Here is a 16,371-nt window from a genome sequence, read left to right as displayed (position 1 = left end):
AGCACCCAACCGGGGGCCCTTCAAGTTGGCAGCCAAGAGTCCAACCCCCACTCATCTGCCTACCCCCTCCGTAAGAGCTGGCTGAGTAGGAAGCGTGTCTGGTTTGAAGTATGGAAAGGGCTGTGTACAGGCTGGCTGAGCACGTCTGATGAGGTAAACAAGAGGAAACACTGCTCTTAATCTGATTTAAGGTCAGAGTTCACTTGCGGTGGAGAAGCCAAAAGGAAAAAAATAAAGAAAAAAGAAAAGAGCCAAGAGCCAAGAGCCAAGAGCCAAGCCAAACCAAGTCAAGAGACTCAGCCCACGTGAGTTTTAACCGTCACATGATGATGGAAGTTTTTTTTCCTCCTCTTTACTTTCTTTTCCCCCTCCTGCTCTGTTCTCTTTGCAGCGATGCCATCATAAACACTCAGATCGCAGCGAGCGCTGTGCTCCTGGTCTTGCTGCCTGGTGGCTGTGGGCTAGGGGTCAGAATCATGGCTGCGTGGGCCCTTGGAGCACCGGAGCGGTTAGGCAGAAGCAGTTCCTCCAGCGAAATAAAAATACACCCGGTGGTGCTGCCAACATGCCACCCCATAACTGAAATACAACAGCCGGGAGCAGGAGATGGGTGGGGGGTAGGAGAATCCCCGCTTAAACACACAATCACACACACACTCAGTCACTCACACATTCATGTACAAGTATGTGCATGAGCATGCATGCACACAGGTGTCCCAGACCCCACCATTCACATTCAGTCAAACAAGCACCTAGTCCCAGTCTCCTGTACTTCTCATTCATCAATAAACACATACATTTGCACGTGCAACACTTACTTTTTCCTTCACATATATACACACAAGCTTTTCCAGTTTCAAACAATCTCCTCTCTCACACACACACACAGGTTTGCTGAAACACTGCCCAATGCTTGTGTTTGGGGTCACAGGAAGGATTGAAGGGGCTGTGAAGTTTACAGTAGATCAGCTCAGCTTAGCCATAAGTACAGTGGATTCTTACAGCCTAAGCAGAGAGAGGCCTTTGGCTCAGCAGGCCACAGAACATGCTCAAGACATCCTTTCAGAGAAGGTTCCGGAATCTTCTCTTGGAATCTTCCTTTATTCCAGACAATGCTGATTAACACATTAAGGTTGGTGTCTTCTCAAAGACAATCAAATACACAGGGCAGACTCGTAGCCTCATTCATTACAAAAGTGGAGACAGGTATTCAACCAAGCTTCTATTCCTACCTTAACTCCAAACTGATGTGCGAGGTAACCAACCTCCCCGACCTCTTGGTAATGCTGCAGGAGACGTCACTGGCTGACTTCAGCAGACAGTTTTACACCATATTGAATGGTCTGCTAGTCAGATGGTGAAACGGTTGTTAGTGCTGCGCGCTTGACATGATATACGCCTGGCTGAGTGAGACATGTGGCGGTGAGGTTTGCCAAAGCCTGTGGAGAATGGAGACGTGTCCTCCGGCACCTGGGCCAGCTGAGGGGAAGCCCAGCTTTTGCCGGGGTGACATTTTCCCTCCACCGCACTAAAGTGACTCACAGGGCTAGACAAGACTCATGTGTAGAAGATGAGTAACAGATCAGCATTATCATTCATTTGTTGAAAGATTGTAATTCCGTCTCCAGTCTCTGTTCTTTTTCTTCCAGAATCTGAGAGGTGTTTTATCTACAAACACTAAGCTATGCAGTTAAGAGGAGGCACAATGTTCAACTCCTTCCCTTCCACATAATCCAAATCCAAAACGTGACTTGCGTGCGTGTGTGCACGTGTGAGTGAGTGCGTGTGTGTGTGTGCGCACATACGTACATACACACGCATGTGTACGTGTACATGTGTGTGTGTGTGTGTGTGCAGGACGCTGGCCTGAGGAAGGCTCTGGGCGAGCTCTCAGGCGGCAGCAGGCAACTCTGCTCCATCTCGCTGTCGGCCTCTAATCACTCAGGCCGGACCGGTTGCCTGGCGACAGACACTTCGGGCTGGGGGTTGCTTTGTGATTGGCTCTCCGGGAGGCTGAAGGCGAGCGGAGTGGGCAGACTGGGTGCCAGGAAGATGCCAGTCGGCATGGCAGCGGGGTGTCAGCCCACCCCCCCACCCACCCAGCAGAACCGGCACCAGCAGATGACAACGCAAGCCAATCGAATGTGATGCCGGTGGCGTTTCAGCATTAGATGTGTGTAAATAATGCCAGTCTGAAGAGAGATTCAGAGCTCTGTGCTAAGGGATGGAGTGAGTAACATTCAGCTACCACTCAAATGCATTCCTCGTGGGCAGGAGAGACAGTTTCTACTGGCAGAACTTCATGGATCTGTGTGTGGTTTCTCAGCAGGAGAAGTGAGAAAACAGGGGGTGGAGAGCTGGACGAGGGCTGAATAGAGGAGCTGAGGGGTGCACACACAGAAGAGAAGCAATGACGAGACGAGGAGAAAGGCAAGATGAGACGGGGAAAAAAGAAAAATCACCATTAAAAGAGAGAGACAGACAGAGAGACAGACAGAGAGACAGACAGACAGACAGAGAGACAGACAGACAGACAGACAGGATAACTGTTGTTGGAAGGGGGCTAAAGGCACGTGGCCATGGAAGAGTACTACACCATCTGCTCAAGCTGCCATCACTCACTACACAGCTGCAAAACACACGGCCTGGAACTACACACAACGCCAGACAGAGCATGTAAAAATGTCTGTGTGTGTGTGTGTGTGTGTTTGTGTGTGTGTGTGTGTGTGTGTGTGTGTGTGAGAAAGAGGTGCATGTGTGTGGAGACAAATAAAAAAAACTAAACATGGAGAGCTCTCAGTCAGTTCAAGTGGGACAGATAATCTCGTGTGTCTGTGTGTGTGTGTGTGTTTTGGAAAGAAAAACTGATAACGTGGACAAAGAAAGGGTGAAACCTTGGCGTCAGGCAACCCACAAGAGGGTCACATCATGAGAGAATTTGAGAGATGGAAAAGAGGAAGAACAGAAGGGTGATGAGCAGCCTCTCTGTGCACGGAGGCAAGTGATGACAGACTGGCCTGCAGAGGCTTCCGCTGTCAGCAAGCAATCGCATACATTAACACTCAGCATGTCCTGCTGTCCAGGGGACTCAACTACCCACAACGCACCACACAGCTTCAGAATAGCAGTGGCGCATTGGTACTTCATGTACTAACTACGTGCAAGAAGATCCATGTTCTTCTGATGTTCCTCTGCTGTAGTCTCATCCATACACTCACACTGCCAGCACCATACAACACATCACACAACACTCAGATACAGGGTAACTCTGATGAAATGGAAAAAAGCATACATACTGTCTGTGTGTGTGTGTGTGTGTGTGTGTGTGTGTGTGTGTGTGTGTCTATAACACTAACACGTCTAAAAAGCACTGCGCCGTGCAGTAAACGTCGCACCCAACTCCGGGTCATCTCCAGGCAACCCAAACACACAGGGGTGGCAGCGCGAGGCCGTCCAAACAAACAGAGCCTCGGGAGCGAGACGAGGAGCGCAACGCAATCCCCTAAAATAGCACCGCAGGCCATATTAAGAGTCCTGGGGATTAGAGGAGGGCCCCTATAAACAGAGCTGTAAGCCCGGTCCGGCCTGGTGCCTGGGTTCTCCGCTCGGCTGGTGTGAAGGGAAGAGAACCAGCCAAGGCTTTTCATCTCGTCAAAGGCCCACATGCTTCACTCATTTATGGGGGGGGGGGGGGGGGGGGCCTGTTTGCCTATTTTCCCCTTCATAAGTGCCAACTGCTGTCCGTCGTGAGACTCGAGTAAAGACGAATAAAAAGTTGTTTGCAGCTGTTCAAAGAGGAGTGCCGTCAGCGGACTGGGATGAGGGCATCAGCTTTTGTGTGCTGTGAGAGGGGGGAAGAAACCCTTAGTGATGAAGGGTTTAGCCACATACATGGGAGTGAACACACAGAGTTTCAGCGGCACCACTTTACTGTTGTCTACCATGTTCCTGCGTATTCCATCACCCCCCCCCCCCAACCCACACTTCATCTAATGCACCGCGTCTTCAATTACTGGTAGTGTGGGGGGGTTCGCAAACTATATAAACACACATGCAGCGCGACCTGGCTTTTGGCTGAACCCTTACCGGTGAGAATGGTTGTGTAGAGTACGACTTCTTCAGTAAACTCTCTGCCTCTGGGAGCCGCCTGTCTGCTAGTGCTCTGCTGAGGCATTTGGTGGAGCCTCTTTCAAAGCTCCTGCAGATACACACTCACACATACTGGCTAATGAGGACCAGGGCCGATGTGACCGCACAGTGACCTCTTGACCTCTAGGGGTCGAACGCCAGACAACACCTTCAGCTGCTCCCATTCAGACTTTATCACTTGTGCGTCACATGAGATGAGGCAGTCTTGCAGGCTTAACTTCTTAACTGCACCAGTTTAAATACACCTCGCCAGCAGCTGATGTGACTAATAAAATCAGCCCACCACACACTCCCGTGCTAGCATGTACACGCATGTTTGTCTTTGAATTCCACCAGTCAACGTTAGAGGGTGAGAGTGTGTGATGGGGAGTATTGCAGAGTGCGTGGGCTGGGGTCGAACTCGTCAAGTGTGAGACTATGTGTGTGTTTGTTAGTGATGGAGAAAAGACTTCCAGGAATCTGCACTGGCCTCTGCTTCCAGCCCTTGATGGAGGAGAGTGAGTAGACTCCCACACAGGAGCTAAGAGCCAACACCGCAAACAGGGGAGAGGGGGAGGGAGAGGGGATAAAAAAAGGGTGAGATGTGGAGAAAAAAAAGATGATGGATAAGGAGAAGGGAAACAGAGAAAGAGAGAGATAGAGAGGAAAAGAGAGAATGATAAGTCATTTATTTCTAATGTATATTTCTCACTCACACACATAACCTCTCCTTGCTCTCTCAGATAAGAGGGCTCGTCCCACCCCCTCAGATCTGCCAATCAGAGAGCAGGTCAGAGGTCAAAGCCGAGCCCAGAGAGGGAGGAGTTCTACTCTAACCCTCTCACATGGAGAGCGTCTCTTATTTCCCTCTACTTCAAACCAGACTTCTCCTGCAGGATCACACATAAGAGTTCAGAATCTATACTGTGCAGCTCCCTACAGATCCCCCTTCTGTGCTTGTACGGTCACTGGGCACGTTTTCCCTGGTGTTTCAACTCTGACCTCAGCTCAGGACCTGTGCATAGTCTCCACAGTAAAAGAGAGCATGTGTGTGTCAACCTTATGGGTGGTGTGTGTGTGTGTGTGTGTGTGTGTGTGTGTGTGTGTGTGTGTGTGTGTGTGTGTGTGTGTGTGAGTGTGAGTGTGTGTAAGTGTAAAGGCAGTGTCTCGCAGGTCTTCTGAGGAAGGGTCAAAGCTGTGGATCTTTGTTTAGAGGGCTGCAGAGAGGGCGGGTCAAGAAGAGGCATGCTGATGCAGCACATGATGATTTTTGCTCTCCTCTTCTATCACATACAGTACATTCAACACATCTGCATAAGCAAATGTGTAAGCGTAAGCGCACACACACACACACACACACACACACACACACACACACACACACACACACACACACACACACACACACACACACACACACACACACACACACACACACACACACACACACACACATTTCACTCTTACTGCTGTTCAGGCAGCTCTTTTCAGGATTGCTACTATAAGGACCTTTTCACAATTTCTATGAGGAAGTGTAAGCCTGATGGGAAATGTTGTCTCTGGGTTAAAAGGCAACATCTGGGCTGAGGGGATCAGCTGATGGGAAGTTCTGGTCCAGTGTGCTGCACTAACGAATAAACACAAACACAAACACACTCATACAGGGTTATGACCACAACAAGTTCAGCGCCTGCTCCGATTTGTTTCACAGCTGTCCTCAGATGAACTTCACTGGTCGACAGACAGCCTTATCAGATGGAACACTCCTGTACAAACATGTAAGCAAGCACAGACGAGCACACACACACACACACACACACACACACACACACACACACACACACACACACACACACACACACACACACACACACAGGACTGATCGCAGTGTCCACGCACTCTTGAAGTCTGGGTGAAGCGGGTCTGGTGAGCTGCTCTTTCCAGAGGCTCTCACAGTCTGCAGCACTTCCAAAGGGTTCCTTTGAGGGCCAGGACGTGAGCAAGTGCAGTCAGCTGCCAAGAATAATCATGAGATTGGGGTAGTCTGAGCCCAGTACAAGAGCAAGGAATAGAGAGAAGAAGAGAGGGAGAGGAAAGAGAGACTAAGAAGGAAAAAAGAGAGAAAGGGGGAAGAGGCAGAGAAAGAAAGCTAAAAAGAGTGGAAGAGAAGGACGGGGACGGGGGACGGGGACGGGGGGGCAAGGGTGTGGGATAGGAGAAGGAGAGGGATACAGACAGAGAATGACAAAGGAGGAAGAAGAAGAAGAAGAAGAAGAAGAAGAAGAAGAAGAAGAAGAAGAAGAAGAAGAAGAAGAAGAAGAAGAAGAAGAAGAAGAAGAAGAAGAAGAAGAAGAAGAAGAAGAAGAAGAAGAAGAAGAAGAAGAAGAAGAAGAAGAAGAAGAAGAAGAAGAAGAAGAAGAAGAAGAAGAAGAAGAAGAAGAAGAAGAAGAAGAAGAAGAAGAAGAAGAAGAAGAGAAACAGAGAGAGAGAGAGAAAAAGAGAGACAAGAATCAATGGGGCGCTGATTCTGGCAGGACCTGAAGGCATAAGCAACCTGGTCTACGTGCCCTTGAAAGACTCAGAGTGAGCCAAAGATAGCTCGTAGAGCACTGGAGTTTTTCCTAACCTCTCTTTTTAAAAGCACTTTCAGACTTTTTGGAAACACACCGCACTGATTTAAACAGAGCTGCTAAATATGTTTGGACAGGGGTAAGAGCAGTTGGGCGAGTCCTTTTCTACTTTATATGGGCATCAACCTTTACGTTTTATGGTGTAAGCAGGGTGTGTGTGTGTGTGTGTGTGTGTGTGTGTGTGTGTGTGTGTGTGTGTGTGTGTGTGTGTGTGTGTGTGTGTGTGCGTGCCTGAGTGAGCACGTACAAAAGTTCATTCATCACCGTGAGCAATTGGAGGGACGATCGCTCTAGCTACGGCCTGGATCAGAATGTGGAATCTGTTTCGTCTGTTTAAACAGACACCGGCTCGTTTGTCAGCGCCAGGTGGGCCAGGTGTGCAGGGGGCCACTCCTGCACTCCTGCTGCTAGAGGGGATCTTTACCGCAAAGGCATGCTGCACTCTGGCCTGGTTAATTGGCAAGGCCACAGAAGTGCCTGACACACACACACACACACACACCACCAAAACTCGTACTGACACCAAGTCTCACACACACACACACACACCACCCAAAACTCATACTGACACCAAGTCTTACACACACACACACAACCCCAAAAACCCAGTAAACAATAACACTGATACACCGACACGCAATGGTACGCTGCCCAACTCTCTGACCTCTAGCTGGCTGTGTTTGGCAGTGACCCATTGGTCTCCCATTTGGTTAGCACATGGAGCATTCCTTCACCCGTTCTGAGCTGAAATACTCCCTTTGCTTGATTGCTAGGCCGACTGACATCTGAACACAGAGCAACAACATTTTTGACCCTTGGGGGAGTACGTGTCACTTTTTGGGCTACAGTGTACACTCAGGCTATGGGTTTAAATGGCTGGCTGGGCAGAAGTGTGGAAGAGACATGGTGAGTCTAACTGAATTTCTCTGTGCATGTATATGATATGTATCTGTGGGTGCGCGAGTGTGTGTGCATACCTGCATGTGTGTGTGTCTGTACAAATATGCTGGGTTATTCAGGCGGAAGAGGCTCTTCCTATCGGACGCGCACAGACGCCTCTTTTCCACCCGGTCTCTAACAGCCTGTAATTAGGAGCCCATGGTGAAAAACAGCAGGCATGTCTTGGACACGGTACGGTCTCCTGTGTGTGTGTGTGTGTGTGTCTGAGAGAGAGAGAGAGAGAGAGAGAGAGAGAGAGAGAGAGAGAGAGAGAGAGAGAGAGAGAGAGAGAGAGAGAGAGTGTGTGTGTGTGTGTGTGTGTGGGTGTCAGAGAGAGTGAGAGTGAGAGTGAGTGTGTGTGTGTGTGTGTGTGTGGGTGTCAGAGAGAGTGAGAGTGAGAGTGTGTGTGTGTGTGTGTGTGTGTGTGTGTGTGTGTGTGAGTCTGTGTGTGTGTGAGTCTGTGTGCGTTCATGTCTGTGTGTGTAGTTTGGAAGGGGTGTGTGTGTGTGTGTGTGTACATACGTGTGTTCTAGGCCACTGTTTATGGGTGTAAAATCAGGCCAGAAACGCAAGCATGTGAGCACCACACTGACCTAGTTCTGTTACTGTTACAGAGAGGGAGGGAGGGGGGAGAGAGTGAGGGGAAAAAACCACACAAATCTAAAATTCTCTTCTTTCTGCTTATATCTCAGCCATCAGATAGAGCTGTGATACCATTAGCATACTAATGCCAAGCCTGTTTAAATAATTAAAATCCCCCGCACAACCAAGAGGCTCTTTTACCCACCCTGCCTTACCAAACACTCTCAACGCGCTGAGAATACGCACTTCACACCCAAACCGTTTGTCCTCAAAATGAGAATCAGTACGCGAGAAGTGGGGAAAGACTTAGAAAGATGGAGTGAGAGTGTGTGCATGTGTGAGCGAGGGTGGGGGAGAGTGGCAAAAAAAAAAAAAAACATTTTAAAAAGAAATAGTGCATGCTAAATCTGACTACATATCACTTCCTAAACAGCAGGCTGATGCCTGAAAGTCCTTGAGCAGCACCTGCCCCATCAGTTCTAACCCGACCTTCATCCCTTGTATCCGTAGTGCACTATGCATGCTAGAAATGGAACACGCCCCGGGGCTGAAGCCACTCTGCCTCAGCAGTGCAAACCTGTGGCTCTCGCTCCTCGACAGTCACTGCCGGCCACTTGTGCGCAATGGCATCAATGTTGCCTGTGTGAGTGACGGAGCCTCTCCAAACACTTCAGCTCCATGAAACACTGACTGTCCCTGGGGCACGGACGTCAAACAGAACCCAGTGGAAGTTCTCATAAAGGTTAAATGTGTCATATTGCGCTGAACAATTGGAGCGGTGCATGTTATAATGAACTCATCCATGTGTGTTTGTGTGTGTATCAATGAAGATGTGTGTCTCAGAGCTGCAGCGATGTGGGTGACATTGCTGAGAAAAGCAGACACATAACCGGCCCCCGCCCAAGTCGAGAGTGATGAAGTGTGTGAATCACAGACACGAGTACAAGTTCAGCTTCACTGCGCTTAACTAAACATTCCCTACTGCATTTATTTTACATGCATTAATAAAGGCCCTGTGAGTTATGAGGTGTCTGTGCGTGTCATTGCCGAGCCCAGCTTTGTTCCTCCAGTAAGTATTCAGAGGGAGTCCTTCTCAACCCATCCCACACTTTCCAACTACTTTATGTGATTTTTTCCCCCCCACCTTCAAATTGGAAATCCTGAGCGGAGATGCTTTAAATTTACATGAACTCTCTAAAGTCAAATAAAAACATTTATTCACTGAAAGGGGGTGGATTAAATCCTGCTTCGCATAGGGGCCAAATGCGACTGCGGTTGATGGAATGGAGTTTATTCATATTAACACAACACAATTATCTTCTTAAGCTGAATTTTCATGAGCGCACTTATAGTATGCAAGAGCTGGATGGACACCCAGCTTCTGAAAATCTTTTTTTTTAATCAATCTCTGCTTTGAAGCACACATGATTGAAAGCAGTTCACAAAATGCTCCTGATGAGCTAAATCAGGTGTGCTCCCCTAATCAAGAGTGGCTCTCGTGAGTTCAGTCAGGGCAAGGAATGAGAGCGCCTGGTCTATGCGTGACCCATGGGACTTTCAAGTGGCTTGAACGTTTATAAGAACGTCCTTTTTGTCTTTTGCATTTCCACTGCGGTCCAGGAACTACTGGGCCTAATAAAGCTATTTGATTACGATGTCAATTCTGAGCAGGAAAAACCAACATGTATTTCTCCAGCAGAAGCACCAACATTAGACTGTTAAACCGGACAAATTCTAGGATGACCGCAAGGTCGAGTCGACAGTTGAATTTGGAAAGTTGAAAGTTGCTAACACTCTGTAAAATGGCTTCATGGCAGAATTACTTGATACATGAAGATACCAGCACCACTGTTGATTAATTCAAGTCTATAGTTCAGTTAACGCTGAAAGGGGTCCTACAGGGGTAGTTCCTGCGGTTGAAACACGCACCGCAAGTTGGAAAGGCACCTTATGGCCGCATGTTTTTGTATGTGGCGACACAAAGGAAGGATTCACAGGTCTCTCTTTTCCTCCTTTGTACATGCGTGTCCTTGGGCAGTGTGAAACTGCAGTGACTCACTGATACTGCCCCATTTCCTGCCGGGAAAGCCACACTTCCCTATCCTCCCCTCCCTGCGCTGCCCTCTACCCATAAAACCTGGGAGGGAAGCTTTCTAAATCAGCGCTGGATCATAGGGACAACGCGTCAAACATGTGACTGTCAGTAATAATCCAACACACCCACACCACACCACAGCGTGGGAGCCAAAGATGGGCATCCCAGGTACAAAGTCTCACTGTGGCTGCATTCCCAGCCTGTGTAGAGAGGTGTGTATTTATACACTCTGTTTTTGACTGTCAAATAGAAGGGGCTGAGGGGGGAGGTGGTGTGGGTGTAGACTCAAATGAGGGAGAACACACAAATCCAATCAAATAAAGAAAATGTAAAACTGAGGGTGTTTGAGGACTCTGCGTGGGGTATGTTCTTGGAAGGAAGGGAGACGCAGGTGAGAGGTCAGCGCAGGCCAAGAGAGGCCATATGAGAAGTGCTCCAGTCACCTCTAATGACAGAGGCCGAATCTGCCCTGACACACACACACACACAAAATCACACAGCTGGCTCTAACCTCAGGGAAAAAGTCCCTGCTTTGCATCTCTCCACACCCTCACCTCCTCTTCCCTCTCCCTCCACAGGCACTCTCTTCACTCAATTTCTCTGAAGCCCATCCAAGTTTTTCGTTCCCCTTTCGTGACGTTGCAGTTTCTGTGTCCTCTGTTGGCTTGGTAGGAGCCTGTTTCATACCACAGGTCTAAGAGCCGAAACCATGAGTCCTATCGCCCCACAGCCACAGGCACAGAGAAAGAACTACAGTCCTCAGGGAGGTTATTTACAAAACATCAGCACTGACAAGCTTTACCCACAACTCCCAGTCACCTCCAAACTACAGTTACTGACATTACATTAACATTAATGTTTAGGCATTAAGGCTAATGATGAAAGACAGAGACATAAAAAAACAAGCCTCTAAACTATGCCGTTTTTGAGAAATACTTCAAGGCAGCGGAATCATTTAAAGGTGGGACAAGGCTCTGTACTGTGCAACCTCTGAGAACACACTGGGAATGGCAGCGTGTGTGTGAACCACAATACCCATGCTGGGCAGACAGGGCCGGGTGTGGCGCTTTGAGCGAGGGGGGGGTACCATGACGACAGCAGGGTGTGTACAGGTGCGCTATTGTCTGCGCTTGACAGCGGGAGTGGTGGGGTGGTAACCGGACACCTGCCGACAACTGTTTGCCGTGAGCTTGTTGCTATGCATCCTCTTTCCAACTTCTGATTCACACGCTGTGTAATTGCTTTACTCATGGTTTGCTCAAGGTGTCGTATTTGTGTGTCAGCAAAACAGAACCCACACCCAGACTCACACAGACACACAGACACACACACAGACACACACACACACAGAGACAACGTTCTTACCTTTCTTGACCTTCTTCTGCAGTTTGATTGTGTCTGAAGACTTCTTCTTGATATCTGCACGGGCTTTCTTGTACTCTGCAACAGAAAAGCTTGGGTCACTTCTCAATTGATTAAACCCTTTGAGTAAATTGCCTCTAATATGTGGAAAGGCTGAGAATGGATTTCTGTTCTCTTAAACAACAATGAATAATTAATAGAGGAATAATTCACTGAGGTCAATAGCTTAATAGGCTAGGGCAGAGCTTTTGAAAAATAGATAACGTTTGTCCTCTTCTCTTTACTTAGGGGCTATTATCTTTGGACACCTTCAATTTCCCTCCGATAAACAACCTTGAAGAGGCTGTATTTTTGTTGTTGATTAGAAACTCAGCATAGGGCACTGCTATAATGATCCCACAGCTGAGAAATGTGTGCTTTCTTGCCAAACCATGCACATCCACAGCCCATGATGACCGTCCACTGCACTGTACCTTTGGCATGGTCTTTATCCAGCAGACTGGCCACCTTCTTCCACTCCTCGATCTTCAGCTCCAGGGGACTGATCAGGTTATCCATGAGGGCCCTGCCAAGCACAAACACCACGAGCGCTCAGTCAGCAGTCAGTCAGTCACAGCCAGGCCATCAGAAGAGAGCTTCCCTATTCCCCTCCACCCAGCTCAACTCGACCACTCGTGCCGCAGTCACGCGACACACACGCTCATTAAGCGCAATCAGCAGAAAACAGCACGACATTGGAATCCCTTTTTTACTGACTGAAACATTTTCATGCCAGTTGACATTTGTCAGAAGGTATGATGAATTCAACTGATATTTGAAGAACATTTCTGATTTTACCTTTAGCGAGATTATATTCTTAGTAATATTCTTAATATTATACATAGCCTGTTTTCTAATGGTCTTGTATGGCATGCAATCACAACAGATCTGGTCCCTATCCACCTTTAACGTTATTATATCCATCTCATCACCGCTGGGAGGGAGAAACCGTGTACTGGTGAGCACAGACAAAGCCTGGGTGTGTGCTCCGGTGGAGGGGTACGTGAAGGCTTTTCCCTCAGCTCCTGCTTGACAGAGTCAGACAGGAACAGACCCTTAGGAGGTACAGTCCTGTAATACAGCTTCTTATCTGGTGCGACCAGCGGCTGTACATGTCCCTCAATGTGACCACCCCATTACCCTTGAAGGTCCAGCCTCACGGCTCTAATTCCTCATTCCAAATTCCCCTGAACACCACACTGATGCCAATCACCCCCACTGCCCACAGCCCAGCGGCCTGCAGGCAGGGAATGGGGACTGATGGGCCTCGGATCAGAGGGAGATTGGTTGTAGTAGGGGAGAAATTGGGCTTGTCAGAGAGCATGCTGAAAAATGTCTGCCATCGTCCCAGTAAGGCGAGTCCCCATAAATACACCGATCTGTGTGATGGGATTCTAGAAGTATTGTGTGTGTGTGTGTGTGTGTGTGTGAACATGCATGATTCTATGTGAAATCCATACAGCCCAATACGCATCCATCCATAAGCGTCTCCTACATGATGCAATAGCTGCGTGCATCTTGCAATGCGAATGGGTGCAATAATAATGAATGGTATTGAGTGCAGTACACTGTGCTTAGACATGCTACATGGAAGTGTGTATGCAAAGACAAGATGCGGGGGGGGAGTGGGAGTGGGGAAATCAATCCCCAACTCATCCAAAATGCCAGTACAAGTCAATACCGCTGTTCCCCAGGCGATGACAGCACCGAGAGCAATTATCACCGCCTCAGCAGGGCGGGACACGGCGCCAAAGGCCACTGCACGCATCTGTCTGTCGGTCGCTGTCTCCCCCCACGACCGCACTCTAACGATTCATGTCGCTTTGTTCTACAGATTCTTTAAACAGTGACTATTCTCCACATCGCTGTGCTTGATTGTGGTGCGAGGAAGGTTTTTAAACAGTTGTCATCAGCCATGCCACCATAACCATGGCAATGAGCACAAGGGTCGTGGCTTGTTCTGTTTGACAATGCAGGACATGTAGTGGCATTTAGGTCATGCCAAATTCTGGCTGTTCTATTCCAGAGGCAAAAATCTCAGCAAGTAAGGGCATGCATCATAATTATGAGACCAACTGGGACTGAAGGGGGACCTCTCATTCTCTCACCTCACACACACACACACACACTGTTTTTACAAGGAGAAACATTTCAACCAGATCACGTCATGCTCCATTCTCATGGCCTCCGCTTTTATAGGCTCTACCCAATCTCATTGTTCTCGTTTTCCCTTCGGGCACATTAAGGGAAATCCATGTGGTCTGAGGAGTGGTACAGTGCTGGGCCGAAAGAGAGGAGGAGAGAGAAAGACAAGGAGAGAGAGAGCGAGAGAGAGAGAGAGAGAGAGAGAGAGAGCACTGGGGGCTGAATGCTGGAGGAGACTCACGTGGTGAAGAGCTTCATCTTGGTCTCGATGCTCCGGTGCCTCATGCACATCCGGGTCAGTGCCGAGCCGATTTCTTTTGTGGCCCCTGGAGAACAAACAAACAAACAAACAAACAAAACATAGTTGGTTAAAAAGAAAACCAATCCAGGTCGAAAAATGCACAGCATCTTAATTAAACGAGACCTCTATACGCTAACGAGCCTTGAGGCTAAACTGGACAAAGCAGCCTTAAGCATAACACGTCTTAATACGATTGCCCTCGCCAGTGTTGCCTCACCGCTCTCCCTCTGCCTCTCCGACAGCCCAGTGGTTTAATAGGGATCTGATTGGTTTGTTTGTTTGTTTCGTAACACAGAGCTGGACGAGGCTTGTGACACACGTTCAGGCCCAGAGATTTAGAAGAGGGTGGACTGATGTGGTCGGCTGCACAACAGACAACCATGCAGTTCAGCACACTTGCATGTGCACACACACCGTCTCACACACACACCATTATCTTGATTTTGGTTTAGAGGGTACCCTCTACCCTCTCCATCTCAATCATGTCTCTAATGTTTAATTCTCAGGAGGCAAAAACATTTAAAGAGTTATCTCCATTTTTATGAATTTTCATAAATCATGTTTAAAAAAAAAAAAAAAAATCTATTGTGCATTCCAGGTAATATCAATCACACTGCAGTTGGGTTGTTTTGATTTAGTACAAATATTTTATTGAACTCCATAGAACTCTTCATTTGCTTCACCACTTCAGCCCCATTGCTTCCCATTTCACTCTTCATTGTCTCTCCTCCAGTATCCTCTTTGCCACATGTGCTCTCTGTCTCTTACATATCCTCTCTCACACACAGTCTCTCCCTCACACACACACAGCGTCTCTCTCACACACACCACTGTCTCTCTGTCTGTCTGTCTGACACACACACACTTTCTCTCTCTCTCTCTCTCTCTATCTTTCAGCAGCTGTTTCTGCAGGCCGTGGCAGCAGTCATCAAGGGACAGACCGCTGAAATGACCTTGTCAGGAGATGCAGACATCTGCTTCTGATCTGTGGTCATTTATCAGTTTAACATCAGCACGGCCCTCTGAGACGGGAGAGTGGGTCTGCCAGTGTGTGTGTGTGAGGAGAGAGAGCGAGAGAGAGAGAAAGAGAGAGAGCATGAACATCATGTGCTAAAAATAATCTGGTCATTACAAACTGTAAACCAAACCAGATGAGGAGGCCTGGGATCACAGAGCACAACAATCTGACTCACTTGGCGATGCTCACCCAGGCCTGTTTGGCCCTTTCAGGATAAACACACCAACACACAGGCTTGTTTGTGAGGTTAACGTACATCTGCTCGCTAAAACCATGCCTGCTGAATGTGCAGTCGCGTGACGTGTTGTAAGGCCACATAGGAGGTTTGGGGAACTCTCTTCCTCGCCTTGCCCAATCACTGCACGGGGTCTGGCCGCATTTCGTAACCACCTCACACCACACCACACCCCTGCCAACCTTTACCACCCAGTCACCTGCTTCATCCTATTATGCCATGGGATTGCATCTCGCCCACTTCCATGCCTCTCTCCTCAAGCATGTAATCGACTCTGAAGAGAGTTCGGAACACTGCACTTTACCACACGACTAAATGTCACAACCTCCACTCAAGCTCGGCTGTGCTGACGAGACATGGGCAGGCTGGTGAGGTGGCTGTGGCGCATGCACGTGTGCAGGTGTAGGACGGGCCTCTGTTGTAAGATCTGGAGGAGGAGGCTGGAATGGCAGATTTCCAAATCAGTCTCTGCAATCCACCAGGGCCAGCTGAGCACTGGCTGAGCTAAACCCACTTTGCTATCCAAATCTAGCAGGCCCCTCCCTGACGGGGTAGGGTCAGAGCCACAGCAGCCCAGCCCTGGACAAAGAAACTGCTCCTGAGCACCCCCCCACCCCACCCCACCACCACTCGCTCACCCTCACACTGGCTGCCCTGAGACCTCAATAAATGGGCCTTTTGTAGCATCCCTGCCTCTGAATACAGATCACTTCCTATGAGACTGCCCTGAAGATAATACGCCTTTCACGGACACACAGAGAGAGAGAGGGAGGGAGCGAGAGAGAGAGGGAAAGAGAGAGAGAGACCATAACGGGATGGAAATGGAAAGTAGGAGTGAGAGGGAAGTGAAATGGTGGTTGGAGCACAGTAAGAGATAGAGGTAATACGCCTTTCAAA

The 16,371-nt window shown here is 48.6% G+C and overlaps 1 protein-coding gene across 1 annotated transcript in view; it reads right to left on the bottom strand.

Annotated features, from left to right (window-relative positions):
* The window catches only part of mtss1 (MTSS I-BAR domain containing 1), a 64,996-nt gene that overhangs the window by 14,894 nt on the left and 33,731 nt on the right, over nucleotides 1-16,371 (bottom strand). The window contains exons 4-6 of the mRNA XM_042707727.1: nucleotides 14,162-14,246; nucleotides 12,210-12,301; nucleotides 11,740-11,814 (exon numbers count right to left, since the gene is read on the bottom strand). Of these exons, the coding sequence (XP_042563661.1) occupies nucleotides 11,740-11,814; nucleotides 12,210-12,301; nucleotides 14,162-14,246 (252 nt within the window). The remainder of the gene's footprint in view (nucleotides 1-11,739; nucleotides 11,815-12,209; nucleotides 12,302-14,161; nucleotides 14,247-16,371) is intronic.

This window comes from Clupea harengus, chromosome 5 (assembly GCF_900700415.2).
Source record: "Clupea harengus chromosome 5, Ch_v2.0.2, whole genome shotgun sequence".
Lineage (NCBI taxonomy): Eukaryota > Metazoa > Chordata > Actinopteri > Clupeiformes > Clupeidae > Clupea > Clupea harengus.
The sequence above is the reverse complement of the archived record's forward strand: the minus strand, read 5'-3'. Positions and strand labels throughout refer to the sequence as shown.